Source organism: Gorilla gorilla, chromosome 4 (assembly GCF_029281585.2).
Source record: "Gorilla gorilla gorilla isolate KB3781 chromosome 4, NHGRI_mGorGor1-v2.1_pri, whole genome shotgun sequence".
Classification (NCBI taxonomy): Eukaryota; Metazoa; Chordata; class Mammalia; order Primates; family Hominidae; genus Gorilla; species Gorilla gorilla.
Genome location: NC_073228.2, coordinates 132,385,086 through 132,400,206, shown reverse-complemented (window position 1 = coordinate 132,400,206; position 15,121 = coordinate 132,385,086). Strand labels below are relative to the sequence as shown.

At 34.9% G+C, this 15,121-nt stretch overlaps 1 protein-coding gene across 1 annotated transcript in view; it reads left to right on the top strand.

Moving 5' to 3' along the window:
- The window catches only part of FBN2 (fibrillin 2), a 277,129-nt gene that overhangs the window by 16,829 nt on the left and 245,179 nt on the right, over window positions 1-15,121 (top strand). The window contains exon 5 of the mRNA XM_031011267.3: window positions 2,283-2,378. Within this exon, the coding sequence (XP_030867127.2) occupies window positions 2,283-2,378 (96 nt within the window). The remainder of the gene's footprint in view (window positions 1-2,282; window positions 2,379-15,121) is intronic.

Here is a 15,121-nt window from a genome sequence, read left to right as displayed (position 1 = left end):
GCTCAATAGCATTTAAAGAAAATTCCACACATTTTGATTGATCACGTTACTTTGGACTTAGTATTTTGCAGTGTATCTTTTTAACAATTGATTTTTTAAATCTTTCTTTTTTAAAAATGTAAGTGTATTTTAATTTCTGGGATACATGCGCAGGACATGCAGGTTTGTTACATAGGTAAATGTGTGCCATGGTGGTTTGTTGCACCTATCAACCCATCACCTAGGTATTAAGCCCCTCATGCATTAGCTATTTATCCTGAAGCTCTCCCTCCCCCTGCCCTCCCCAGACAGGCCCCAGTGTGTGTTGTTCCTCTCCCAGTGTCCATGTGTTCTCATTGTTCAGTTCCCACTTATAAGTGAGAACATGTGGTGTTTGGCTTTCTGTTCCTGTGTTAGTGTGCTGAGGATAATGGCTTCCACCTCCATCCATGTCGCTGCAAAGGACATTATGTTGTTCCTTTTTATGGCTGGATAGTATTCCATGGTGTGTATGTGCCACATTTTCTTTATCCAGTCTATCATTGATGGGCATTTGGGTTGATTCCATGTCTTTGCTATTGTGAATAGTGCTGCATTGAACGTACGCATACATGTAGGAATCTTCAAATCCTGGCAGTTGTTTCTATGGAATTACTGCACAGAATGCTCTCATAGGTTTTGTTTTTTCCCACCTTCCCATCCATCTTTATTTTTTTCATGTTCCCCGTGGCCTTTTTTCCTTTTCTTTTCTGCTTTGTATTTACTTATATTTCAAGTCTGCCCATATTTCAAGGCAATGATGAGTGGGAAGTGCTATGTAGGACTCAGCTGGAGACAGGTGAAGAAGCAGAAGGGTATGGTTCCTAGGGAGCTGTACTTGTGCAGAGACACACAGAATCATGCCTTTAATTGAAGTGTAACTTATCAACAAATGCCTCTGAGGCCATTGGCACAGTGACGCTTTAAGGTCAAGATCATCTTTTATTTCCAGGTGCGTTTTAGTCTTCTGACCATCATCAGCAGAACAGAAATCACTCCGTGCATTCTGGAGATGATAGGCAGTCTATCCGGTTCAACATACCTGATAAGGAAATAGCAGCATTACTCTGCTACTAGATATCAGTATACTTATTGAGTTTCCCATTTTATGATGTGTACCTCACTTGAAGTGTTTGGCCCCCCACTTCCCTTTAATTTGAATAATTAGTGTCCTTAAACTCCATTTATGGACACAGGTCATAGAATATAATCCTCTAATTCATTTGTGAGGACAAATGTTTCAACAGGGTGGGTAGATAGGGAGACACACTTTCAGTATCAGTATTTTCTCCTGGAGAAGACATGATTCTTGAATTCAGCTGTCTTCATTATGGATCGTGGGAATACTTAGGTTCCAAGGATTCTAGAGAGTGTGATCGTTTAGGCTGAACCGAGTTGCAGTGCACGGCAGTTCAGTGGGGAGAGGGAAGTGGTTCAAGTTTACTGGCTCCCTCTGGGCTCATGGAACCCTAACTCCTGGTCTCCCAGGTCACAAGGCTAAAGGAGCAAAAGAGAGTGTGTGCTGTGTGTTTGTCAGCATGACTTTGGAAACATTTGGATTGTGAGTTAATTTTATATGAAAGAACATATTATGCTTACACAGCTTTTTTTCCCTTTTTTTTCTTCTATGACCTGCAAATAGTCTCTACACATTGGTTACTTCTTTTGGCATTTTATAGCTAACGTTGATGGTATTTTCCCCCCTTTTCTTTGTTTTGCCCTTCCAGCTTTACCTTTTTTCCCCGCTTGGCTTCCTTTTCTTCTCTGATTTTTGCTTTTTCCCTTTATTGCCATATCATTTTCATTTTTTCTTATTACATTTTCTCCTCCTACTTCTTCCCTGTGCTACCTGGATCGGCCTCTTTTTTCCTTCATTTCCCATATTTTATTCATTCCTTACCAGTGAAAATATAGATTATAGGGTTAGTAGTACAGAAATTGAGGGTTGAGTAGTTACATTCTAAATGAGCATGAGAGCCAGCGAATATGATTCTGATAAAAAAAAACCAAATAACCTTTTACCAAACACTTGCTTAACAGTGTGATTTACATGAAGTATGTAAGTTTTTGTCTGAATATACTTAAATATATTTACTTAAATTTAAGATGTGAACTTTAACCTGTGCAATTTACACAAGTTGCAGTTTAATTAACATAATTTACTATAATTTAACATAAGATCCTTTATTGGCAGCATCACTGCACTACTATATTGTGCTTGGAGACTGGCTATATAATGAGCTTCTTGCTATTTTTGTATGCAGCTGTCTGTGAAAATGGATGTCAGAATGGTGGACGTTGCATCGGACCCAACCGCTGTGCTTGTGTTTATGGATTCACTGGTCCACAGTGTGAAAGAGGTAAGAAGAGAAATGAGACTTCACTTTCTGAAGAAGTCTATTTTATTGTAAAAATGTATAATTTTTTGCTATTCAATGAAGATTCTGCTAATGAAATTATATTTTTACTCTTCTTTGATTATGTCTCTAAGTTGAATGGTAAGATTTTGAGACATAACTAATAGTGGCAGAAGTGTCTCAACTTTTTCCACCAGTGAACTCAGTTTGGGCGGCCAACTCTGGGGCTATGGCTCTAGGGTAATTTTGAGTGAGTGACTGATGGCAAATTCTAATAATGTGCTTAATTCAAATTAGGAGGCATTGTTGAAAGTACTGCTTCTGTTAAAAATGAAATAGTGTCAAGTTATCTTTGGCTGCAAACCCCGCAAAATCTGACATAAATTGTCCTAAGCAATAAGGAAATGTATAGCATTTCACAACAAAAAGTCCCGAGCTAGTGGGCCTCAGGTAGGATGTGATCAAGGCTTTTACCCTGTTACTCTTTTTCCCTTGACCCTGCCCTCCTTTATGTTTCACTTTTTGTCCTAGCCTGAACTTCTTTGTGCTTGTAAAATGGCTGTCAGCAGTCACTAAGGAAACATGTTTCCTCTTCACCTCTTGAGACAGAAAACATCTCCTCCAACTGTGGGCCAGCAGTAGCCTCCAGAGACACTTTGTATGCTGCCTGCTTTAAGCTTGAGTTTTTAAAATAGTTCATGGCAAAGTGGGGGGTGGTGGTGGTAATATGTTTGATGTAGACTTACTAGGACCTGTCGTTGCAGCAGGAGATGATTTAAGCTTCCCCAGAGTCACATGGAAGGGATGATTGGGTATCTGAAGCCAGTAGAGCTTCCTTTGGGTAAGAGAAAAGGGGTGGAGGGATGGATGCTGGGTAGGCATCCCGCATTGTCCAACTTATTCATATAAATGGTTAGTCAAGCCAATGTGAAACCAATTTGCTATGATTTGAATAGCAGTTAAACTCATGACCTATATAGACTGCTGAAAATCTCTGGCATTGATCCCTCATTATGGATCATGGGAATATTTATGTTTCAAGGATTCTAGAGAGTGTGATCTTTTAGGTTGAGCTGAGTTGCGGTGCAGGGCAGTGCAGTGGGGAGAGGGGAGTGGCTCAAGTTTGCTGGCTCCCTCTAGGCCAGCGGAAGCCTGACTCCTGGGCTCCCAGGTCACAAGTACAAAGGAGCAAAAGAATGTGTGTGCTGTGTGTAAGCTATCTAAAATAATATCCTGATGGTAAACAGTTTCATGACATATCAAGAAGTTAAACTTTGTAAAGTGTGATAAATAACTAGCATCGAGCCATAACAGTAAAAACAAACTTGAGCTAAAATTAATATTACATAATCATTCATTGTTATTTACATCCTCAGTGCATTTTTCCAGAGCTTGTTGTGGCATCAAGTTATACAGCACTTTCTTCATTGTGAAACTAGAATATATGAAATTATCTCAATGAAATATTACAGATAAGTAGGGGTTAAGGTTTATATAGGTATAGAGGCTTTGAGTCGTGAAACAGCCTTATATTTTAAAAATTAGACTCATTACCCTGGCAAAACTTCATCTTGCTTTTCAAGTTTAACCTGGAGAAGAAACTGAGAAATTACAATTATATGGTGAAGTTTGAAAAGTAAAATCTTTTTCACATACATTTGGATGTATATATACATCAAGATATTTTTATTATTTTTAATGTAATTGAGATTTCTTGGGACTGAAGTACATTCCACAAATGATAGAGTTTAATGTTACACTTAGGATGAATTTAAATGTCTTTACCAGATGCTTTTATTTGGGAAAGAAAAATTAATTATGAAATGTTAGCATAAAAAGATAAATTATTCAGAATGGAATAACACACATTTCTTAGATAACACTAAGTTTATTTGAACATCATAGAATGTAGAATAAATTTAAAATTTCAAACATAATCATAATTGGTAGAGATGATCTTCATTTTTCTGGGAGTCATGTAAACCTTGTAGCTCTTTCATCCTGAAGGAGATTTCAAAGTCAATTTGTAATTGGCAAAGAAATTGGGTGAGTAGTTTCAACTCAGAGGCTTCCAGGAATTACGTCATTATTCTTCAACAGTTATTCATTCATTAGATTTGTTAGTCCTTACTAAATTTCTGAGAATTCAATAAAGACTTACATATATTTTACATGTACAGTAGCATGTTTTCCAAAAAAAATTATATGATTAATTAGTTAATGGATTACCCTTGGGATATTTTTTAAATGTTTATTTGTTTCTTAAAAGTCTTATTACTTACTACTCTTCAGATGGAAGTTCTAAAGCTTCATTTCTTTCAAAGAAGGAGTTAGCAAGTTGCACTCTTAGATAGCAACCATGAACTTTAATATTTTAAAGAGATGTTTTAAATTGAATTTATACATGTATAATAACCCATTCTACTAAAAATGAAGTTCATAATTTTTTTCAAGAAACATTGTGTCTGTGTAGATGCAAAAAGAGTAACTTATGTTGAGGTTGGTGAGTAAGCTCATGTGCCCTGTTAGCATTTAAAGTTTATATATATATTTTTAAATTACTGAATTTCACAATATATGTTCTTTGTTATCTTAATAAAAAGACCTTTGTAAAGTCAGAGATATTTGTTCCTCCTAATGTAGAACACATAATTTCTCTTTAAATTGGGCTTCTGGGGTCAGTCATATGATAAAACATGTCTGCTTTTCTAGCTATCTGGGCTTTTGGCAGACTGGTTTCCAGACCCAGAGACTGAGTAGTAACCAATGGCTGGCATGATTATGGTATTTAACTTGAGTCTGAGTGTGGGTAACCTGAGCTTCTTTGGAGTTCTCTTTTCACACTTGCTGATATGTACAATGACCTTTTATACTTAGCATCAAAAAAAAAAAAAAAGAGAGTTCTTGTGGTTACAGGCTAATTGTAAAATGCAGACAGCTCATTTGTGGCCATAGCATATGAAGGTACTCAATTCTTTATGTATCTCTTTCCAAACAAATGTAATTTGAAAAAAATAAATATCTCACTTAATATACACTTGAGATTAAACAGAAATGGAGTCAGCATTCGATGGTAAGACCTGGTGGGTTTTTTCCCTAACACTTAAAATGTACCTTATGTTTTATCAGTAGAAACTTGGAGAGGGTGGGTAGACAAGACATAGATTTACCTGAGGAATTTCTGAACCAAATAGATGATTACTTGATCACAAATGTGGCCTGTCTAGAGTCCTTCTTTCAACTTTTTTGACTTAAAGGATTGTTGAAATCTTTTGTAATGGAATTTTCTTTGAAGTTTATATAAGGCTCATCTGTTAGAAATATATCCCAGACCCTTTTAAGTAATACATAAATTACTACTACAAATGGTTTTTATCATGTAAACATGACTTCCTTAAAATAGTATGAAAACTGTGTAAAATTTCAAATAATCTGGTGCTTAGTACCATTTCCTTTAAAATGTACATTTTTTTAGTACAACTTAAAGGAAAAAGGGACTAGAAAATTATTTATTAATTATTGACATTTTAAAGAAAAATGACTTTTGTTAATCTGCATCTTCAGTGGAATTAAAGGTGAGATCAAGTTGCAAATGTTAGAGTTCAAAAAATCTAAACTTTCAAGCCTTTATATAAAATGAAAATAGATTGATTTCCATTTAGGTTACCTTTTATGAAATCATCCAGTTATAGACCTAATGCCTGAACCCAGGTCTAAAAGCGTGCTGAGAAGGAGTCACTCCATCTCTGCCTGGATATCTCTAGTCAGGGGCTCTCACTCACTCACCCCATCATGAAACAGTCCTGCTCATCATCAGAGTCCTGCTTGCTGGAACTCTGCATTATTCTGCTGCTGTCCAACCAGGACATTTAGCAGATGTGTAAGATCCCATATAGTCTAATTCAGTGGGAAGATGATGATGACAACTTCTCTGAAAGGAGTCAACCACAACCTGCCACTCAGGTGTGCATGCTGGCAACTTGGCGTCTAATTATAAACTCTTTAATTATTGTATACATTTTTATTTATTCACCCACACTTCAGGAAGTAAAGTAACTGTAGTAGCCATTAAATCTACTTAGACCTTACCCAAATCCTCCAAGAGTAGGTGTAAAGATGGACGAATTTGGATTTTCCTGAATTCTGAGAATAATGTAGACCCAGACTCAAGTTCGTTTAGAAATAACTGATATAATTGTTAATCCAGTGGACTTGGAATGTATTATAAAGTATTCAGGGTGATTGTACAGCTTATGAACATTCAAGTAACCTAGCAAATTAGTAGTATGACCAGGAATATAGGGAATATGGTGACGAGAACAAGCTGGTATTACATAGAATTCTATACCCAGTGAATTTGATACTTTCAAGAAATGTATAAACAATGTTTTTAAGAAAATAAGTTCCATTGTAATTTTCTGTTTTAAAATGTCATGCATGTTTATTATAAAGTAATTTAGAAATAAAACAAGATGAAAGACGAGAATCCAATTATTCATAATTCCTACACTTAGGATTAATTACCGTTAATGTCTTGGAGACTATAACGTGCACTGCACGTTGTAATAACACAAAAGGACAAGCAACATATAAGAGTAAGATATACGTGCTTTGGGGTGTTTACTTCAATTTACCTTTTTAACCACAAATTAGAATATACAAGAGTGTAACTAAACTAATTTTTAAAATAAATATTTAATATTTATTCATCCAATATTTGTTGAGTACTCTTAAAGTATTAGGCTAAGTACTTGGAACTTGAGTTATAAGAAAAACCAATATATACTTCTTATTAATGAGAAGCAAATTATTGAAAAACTAGTCATCTACTTTACACATGAGGATGCAATAAGACACAGTAAATACCGTAATAGGAGTAGGAACAAAAAGTAAGAGAGCTCTGAAATGCTCACTAATGCAGGACAAATTACAAAAGTCTTTCTTTCAGTCAAGTGAATGTAGAATGAAAAAAACATAGCTTACTACAGTGGGAAAAACAGTATCAGACTAATTCCTGAGATATATCATGATTAAATCTTATACTAATGTTATTTAAACTCCATAATTCATGACCAATTACCCTAATTACTAAGCTGATATTTATTTTGCAGAAATAAAATGTCTCCCTTTTTCTTGCACTCTGAAGATTTAGTAGAATGAAAATTACAATAAGCAGAGAGAGAATGTTACCAACTGCAGATGTCAGACTCATGTGTACCCTCAGGCACACACACACACACACACACACACACACATATTTCTGCACTTGTGAGGCCGTTAAGAAGAGCATTTTATAACTTTGCACTCTCTAAGCTAAACTTAGCCTTAAATGGGCATCAGAGAAATACCAAAAGATCTGTGGGAACTTAACTTTTTGGCACTAGCTCAGTTGATACCCTTATCTTGAATGCCATTAAGAACAGAGGGAAAGAAAATTAGAGAAGGAAAAGCAGACAGTGGGAAGTGGAAGAAAAAGAGGGGAAGGAGAAAATGAAGACTGATAAGAAAAGAGAGATGTAATGCTGGACGAGAAGTGGAGACGCTTGGTGTTGTATAATGGAAGGACTTAAATCAGGGAGAAAGATCAATTCACTGATTGATCTACCTAGGAGAGGCCAGGCTTTCACTTCTTAATCCTTAATTTAAGACTCTGCTGTTTAGATCTGTAAAATAAGACTGAACGTTTGGCAGCCCAGTAGATCCTGATATTTTATTCTCTTTTGAACAAAAGCAGTGTGTATCTCATTTATTCCAGCTCTTTCTTTGATTTTGGTTTATCTACCTACAGGCAGGGAAACCTGCAATATAAAATACAAAGGCTAGAATATTTTATATTTTTAACTCCATAAATATTTTTTCTTGTTTTCCTGTTTCAACATCAGATTAAAAGACATTAGAGGTTAATTGGTGTAGAAACTGGGCAAAACTACCAGACACACACAAATTAAATGTAATCAGTTGTTATTATATAGAATTTACTCAAAAGTAATTAAATCAGATGTGCATGTATATGGGGGAAGTTATGTAACAAATACCGTATATTTCAAAAGTTACAAATTCTTAAATAACACCTGTCTCCAGGGGTTTCAGATAAACAGTTGTGGACCCATAATCACCTCATAGATTCGTTGGAAAGATTAAAAGCAATAATGTGTTAAGCACCTGACACACAATAGGCAGTGTGCCTGACACATGGTAAGCTTCCACTAAGTGTTACTTGTTGTATTTTTAGAACACAGGCTGTAGTCAAAATCAAAGCTTAACATTAAAACCTGTGTAACTTTAGAAATGTGATTGCCCTATCTGATGCCTGTTTGTACATATATAATACATATCTATTATGTTAACTTTAAATCATTTTTGTGAAGATTGAATGATATAATGCCTGACATCCAATAAATGAAATAAATAATGGTCATTAATGCTAATATCTTTTTAAGAGGACTCCCCAGTTATCAAAATGATAGATGTGGTGGCTGGTTATTAGAAATAGAATATTCGAAAATGGACTGTCAAATGGGAGAAAAAAGAATGTTGCGACCTATTTAAGTCATACAAATAAGGCTTGATGATGTTTTTATTGACAGTGGAAAGACTTAGAATAAAGTGGATACTTTAAGAGAAGTTCACAATCCTGAGATGAGATTTAAACAAGAAATGAAGTGCCGTGGCCTGTGTCTAGCACAGAGTTAACTGCTCAATAAATGATCAGCTATAATTTAAAAATTAAGCCAAGATCTGATATGCTTTTTTTTTTTTTTTTTTTTTTTGAGACGGGTTCCTGCTCTGTTGCCCAGGGTGGAGTGCAGTGGCGTGATCTTGGCTCACTGCAATCTCCGCCTCCCCGGTTCAAGCTATTCTCCTGCCTCAGCCTCCTGAGTAGCTGGGATTACAGGCGTACGCCACCACCCCTGCTAATTTTTTTGTACTTTTAATAGAGATGGGGTTTTGCCACGTTGGCCAGGCTGGTCTCAAACTCCTGACCTCAGGTGATCCACCCGCCTCGGCCTCCGAAAGTGCTGGGATTACAGGCGTAAGCCACTGCGCCTGGCCTGATATGCTGTCTTAGATAAAATTGTCCTAATGGGTGAGAGAGAGACTATTTCAGGATCTCTGGGACATCAGTTGTGAACAGCATAAGTTTCACTATTTTACCTTTTGTGGGATTTTTGGTAACAGTACAGATTGACTGGAAAATATTGTATATCATTATTATGACCTTGTTTTTATGCAGTTGAATTAGACACTACTTATCTTGTTTTGACATGTTTTTATTGTAAATGTCAGTGTTCTTATTAGTACTCATTACTTAACTGGTCTTTTGAAAATGTCTTAGTTTGCCCTTTTCCTATACACAAGTTATTATTCTAAACAGTTTACAGTGTAACTCATATATAGGTAGAGTTTACTTAAGCCAAGTACCTGTAATCTATAGATTTGCATATTGCTAAATCTGAATGAAGAAGTAGGTCAGAGAGTTTTTCAAACAGTACAGAGATCAGTTCATCTGTGATACTTTCTTTGAGCACCCTACCTTCCTACCCCCATCTTATTTATTGGGCAAAACTAAGGCAGTCTGTCCTGTCCTTTTACCTGCCATATATCCATTCCTCTAGAATAGCTCTTTTCATTGTGTTGTGACCATGTATTTGCTTGGCTGTAGGCCTCTTAAGAGCAGAGATACTTTTCTAAAATTGCCTTTGTGTTTCTTATACTCCACACAGTGCAGCATAATGGAAGACGCATCATACATGTGACTGCATAAACATGGGGGATTCCAAGTAGAAGAAACAGGATGAAAATAAGTATAGAGATAATAAAGGTCCTTGAATGTTCACAGAGATTAATCATTTCGTTTGGTTGTAATACACAGTTAGTGAAAGGAAAGAGTAGATGATGAGGCTGGAAAAATAGACACAGACCTTAATTTACAAAGTCTGAAATGCTGAAGCCAAGAGGCTGCCCTCTATACCCTCAAGTAGGCACTGAGTAGAGGAGCTATGAATGACTTGTATGCTTGAAAGCAGTTCTCACAAACGTCATTCTGGAGTGGCAAACAAAATAGAATGAAGGGTGGAATCTCTTAGAACTCACTGCATGTCTGCTAGATTAAATTTGTATAATATTTCACTAGGATTATGATTTATGTGTACAAAACTTAGATTTTTAATATAAATTGGAAATTATATAATTTGGAGGGAAGATAACATTTACTGAACTTTTACTATGATAAATACTTTAGAGGAATTAATATTTTTAACAACCCAAAATATTTTTTAACATAACACCATGAATAAAAAAATGGAGGTATAAAGAAGTGAAGCAATTTTCTCATGTTAACTCAGCTAATAAGAAAGTAGGACTGGAACACTGGTGGTATAACCTCAGAACCCATATACTTAGCCTCAACTTTGATTCTAGTGAAACACGACATTGCAAAAGTAATGTATTTCCACTCTTTAGAACTATATTGTGTCAGTTCAGTATGAGTACTGATAACAAGGCACATGATACCATTGAATTAAAGGGATGGCTTGTCGTTTGGGGATTATTTTCTTATCTAGCCTAGGGAATACACACACATATATATGTATTTCAGATTATGACTCTGAATTCATAGGCTCAGAATTTCTTTATGTATATAATCTAAAATATTCAAAACTCATAGAGCTTAAAACAAAATTCAGACTTCTGTGTTTAGCCAAGATAGACTAACAGGAATAAATTAGCCTTCCTGCCTGAAAAGAATAAAACACAGAACAGAATATATGAAAATGTGGTTTTCATGATATTGGACACTAAGCAACAAAAAACAGTGACCCGTGAGAGAAGGGAAACAACAGTGTGAACCTTTTGACTTCTGCAGCTTGCTGCCTGAAAGGGTTTTTCCAGATTGTGCTACAAAATGGAAGTTTGCCCCACGTGTGGCCCACAGGCTTCATGCAGCCCAGGAGAGCTTTGAATGCAGCCCAACACAAATTCGTAAACTTTCTTAAACCATTATCAGGGTTTTTTTTCTTTTTTCTTTTTTTGGTCATCAGCTATCGTCAGTGTATTTTATGTGTGGCCCAAGACAATTCTTCTTCCAGTGTGGCCCAGGGAAACCAAAAGATTGAACACTCCTGTGCTATGGGGTGAGAAAATCCAGGCACGGCCTAGCAGACTCCCTAAGTTCTGGGGAGATCAAGATGGCTAGAGTTCTCAGGGCAGAATCCTGGTGAGGAAACAGATATATAGAGAGAACTTGTGACATCTACAGAGGCTGTCTCTCAAGTTTTCAGCAGAATACTGACAATCACATTCATGTGAGGAATCTTTCTGAGACTGGAGAAGGAACTGCTTGAAAGGAGTGAAAGGAACAATACTCAGAGTGCACATAAGCCTGGAAATACTGCCTTCCTCTCTAACCAGATTAGAGGGTCACATAATTGGTGGGGCATTGGTTAGGGTACTCAGAATAGTGTTGCCTCAATAGTGGAGAACAATTAACTATAGACTAAATGCTGCTCTGGCTGTGGAGAATAAATTTTAAAAGTAACAACTAAAAGGATCAAACATCTATCTAGAAAGTTTAAGAATATTTATAAGAATACAGAAATATTAAGCACTAAATAAAGTAAAAAAAAATCCCAATACATGGTATCTAATCAAATATCTCCAATCAAAAATTTTGTGTAAAGAAGCAGGAGAGCATGATCAAAATGGAAAAAAAATCAACTAAAATTCACCCCAAACTGACAAAGATGTAGAATTAACAGACTGGAAGATGAAAGTAGTTATTATAAGGTATTCCTTATGTCCCTAAAGTTGGAGGAAAGATTAAAAATGTTAAGTAGAGATGTGGAATCCAAACTAAACTTCTACAGATGAAAACTACAATGTCTGAGGTGAACATTTTTCTGGATGGGATTAATGGGAGATGAGACATTATAGACGAAAAGGCTAGTGAGCCTGAAAACATAGCAACAGAAATTATTTGAAATAAAGCACAAAGAAAAAAAGGCTTAAGAATGTAGGAGAGCATAAGTGAGCTCTGTGACAACTTTCAGCAAACTAAATACATATATTTAGAGTTAGCAAAATAATAGATGGCAGAAAAAATATATTTGAAGAAATAATGGTCAAAATTTTTCCAAATTTGATAAATGCTGTAAACTGACAGACCCAAGATCAATGAATCCCCAAACAAAAGAAACTTGAAGAAAATTATATTAAGATACATCATAATCAGTTTCTCAAAACCAGGGATACAGGGAAATCTTAAAGTAGCCAGAGAAAAGAGATACATTTTGTATAGAGGAAAAGAAGATAAAAATGACAACAAATTATTTGTCCAAAACAGTACAAGTAAAAAGGAAAGTGGAACAGCATATTTAGAGCACTGAAGTTGAAAAAGACAATTCTCTGTCTAGGCTTCTATATTTAATAAAATGTCTTTCAAAATCAAAAGTAAAATAAATAAAGCTTTTTCCCAATATATAAAAGGGAAGAATTCATTTTCCAGTCACCTGCACAGTAAGAAATATTAAGGCAGTTCTTTAGGCTGAAGAAAAATATTGCCAAATATTTTTGAATATTCTTTGAAAAATATTGAAAGGAATGAAAAGTATCAAAAAACGTAACTATGTGGGTAAATATATAATACTTTTCCTTAGTATTTTAAATCTTTTTAGGAAACAATTGACTGAACAAAAATTAATTACAATGTCCTATGGGGTGTAGAGTAGATGTGGTGGTAAAATAATAAAACAATAGCACAGAGGCTGGGATGTGCCTATACTGTATGTCAAGAATTATGTTACTTGAAGATAGACATTGATAAGTTAAAGATGTGTGGTGTAAACCTTAGAGTAAGCACTAAAAATACAGAGTAATGATTAAAAAGCCAACAAAAGGTGATAAAATGGAATAATAAAGAAGAAAGCAACAAAAGAAGGTAAGAAGAACAAATGATTAATGGATAGTTAGAAAACAAATAGAAAGTGGTAGATTGAAACCTAGCCATATCAATCATCACAATAAATGTAAATGGTCTCAACACTCCAATTAAAAGATAAAGATTGTTATGTAGGATTTTAAAAATCCAATTATATGCTGCCTATAAGAAATCTATTTTAAATAAAAGACATTAATGGATTAAGACCTAAAAGATGTAAAAAGAAATAATTGGCTAATAGTAATCAAATTAAAGCTGGAGTAGCTAAATTAATATCAGATGAAGAAGATTTCAGAGCAAGTAATAGTATCACGCATAAAGAAGGCCATTTCATAATAATAAAGCGGTCAATTAATCAAGAAGATGTGATGGTTCTAAGTGTTCTCTCACTTAATAGCATAGCTTCAAAATACATGAAATAAAAACAGAACTGCAAGGAGGTGTAGACAAATCCATAATTAATGGAGATTTCAGTACCCCCTCTCAATAATTGAGAGTAGATAAGAAGTCAATACGGGCATAGAAAACTTTAGCAATGCTGTCAATCTACTTGACCTATTTAATATTTATAGAACACTTTGCCACACAGCAGCAGATAATATACATTCCTTTTTATTGCACATGGAACATGTAGCAAGAAAGATCATATTAAATGGATATTAAGTAGATAATGAACAACTCTAAAGCAAAAATAAGGTGAATAATTTCTTGAAAGACATATATCCCCAAAGCTCAATTAAGAATACAGGTGGCCTTTTGAATCCATGAGTTCCATGCATGTGGATTCAGCCATGGATCAAAAATATTTGAAAATAACAATAAAAATAACAATACAACAAAAAATAATATGAACTTAAAAAGTTTAGCAGTAAGACAACCATTTATATAGCATTTACTTTGTATTATGTACTATTGGTAATCTAGAGGTTATTTAAAGTATATGGGTGAATGTGTGTATGTTATATGCAAATACTACATAATTTTTTTATCAGGGAATTGAGCCTCTATGGATTTTGGTATCTCTGTGCATCCTGGAACCAGTTCCCTGCAGATACTAAGGGACTGCTGTAAATAACATGAATATCCCTGTATCAATTAAATAAATTGAATGTGTAACTTAAAACCTTCTCATGAAGAAAACTACTGGCCCAAAAAGCTTTACTGGTGAATTCTACCAAACATTTAAGAAAGTGAAAATACCAATTCTATGTAGATTTCTCTAGAAAGTTGAACAGGAGTTAAAACTTCCCAACTGCTTCTGTGAGGCCAAATTACCTTGATACCAAAACCAGAAAAAGACATATCAAGAAGAAAACAACATATAAATATCAATTATGCTATAAAATTTCTCAACAAAATTTTAGCAAATGTATCAATAATATGGTAAAAGGATACTAGATCATAGCCAATTGAGATTTATCCTATGATATTAAAAAACATCGTGTTTCACTATATGAACAAATTCTAAAAAATCAGAGTGTTCATCTAAATATAGCCGACAAAGCATTTGACAAATTCTGATGCCAAAATCTGTTCCCAAAACAGTCAGCAAGATAAAGAATAGAAGAGAATTTCCTCAACATGAAAGAAGGGCATTTCCAAAAAAACTGTAATATGGTGACAAAGCAAGGATAGTCACTCTTGTCACTTCTGTTGAACATTGCACTGTTTGGTCCTAGCAATGGCAATAGGCAATACAAAGAAATGAAAGTCATGTATTTGGAAAGGAGGAAGTAAAATTGTTTTACTTGTAGATGATGTTATTGTCTATGTAGAAAATCCGATGGACTTTACAAAAATCTACTGGAGC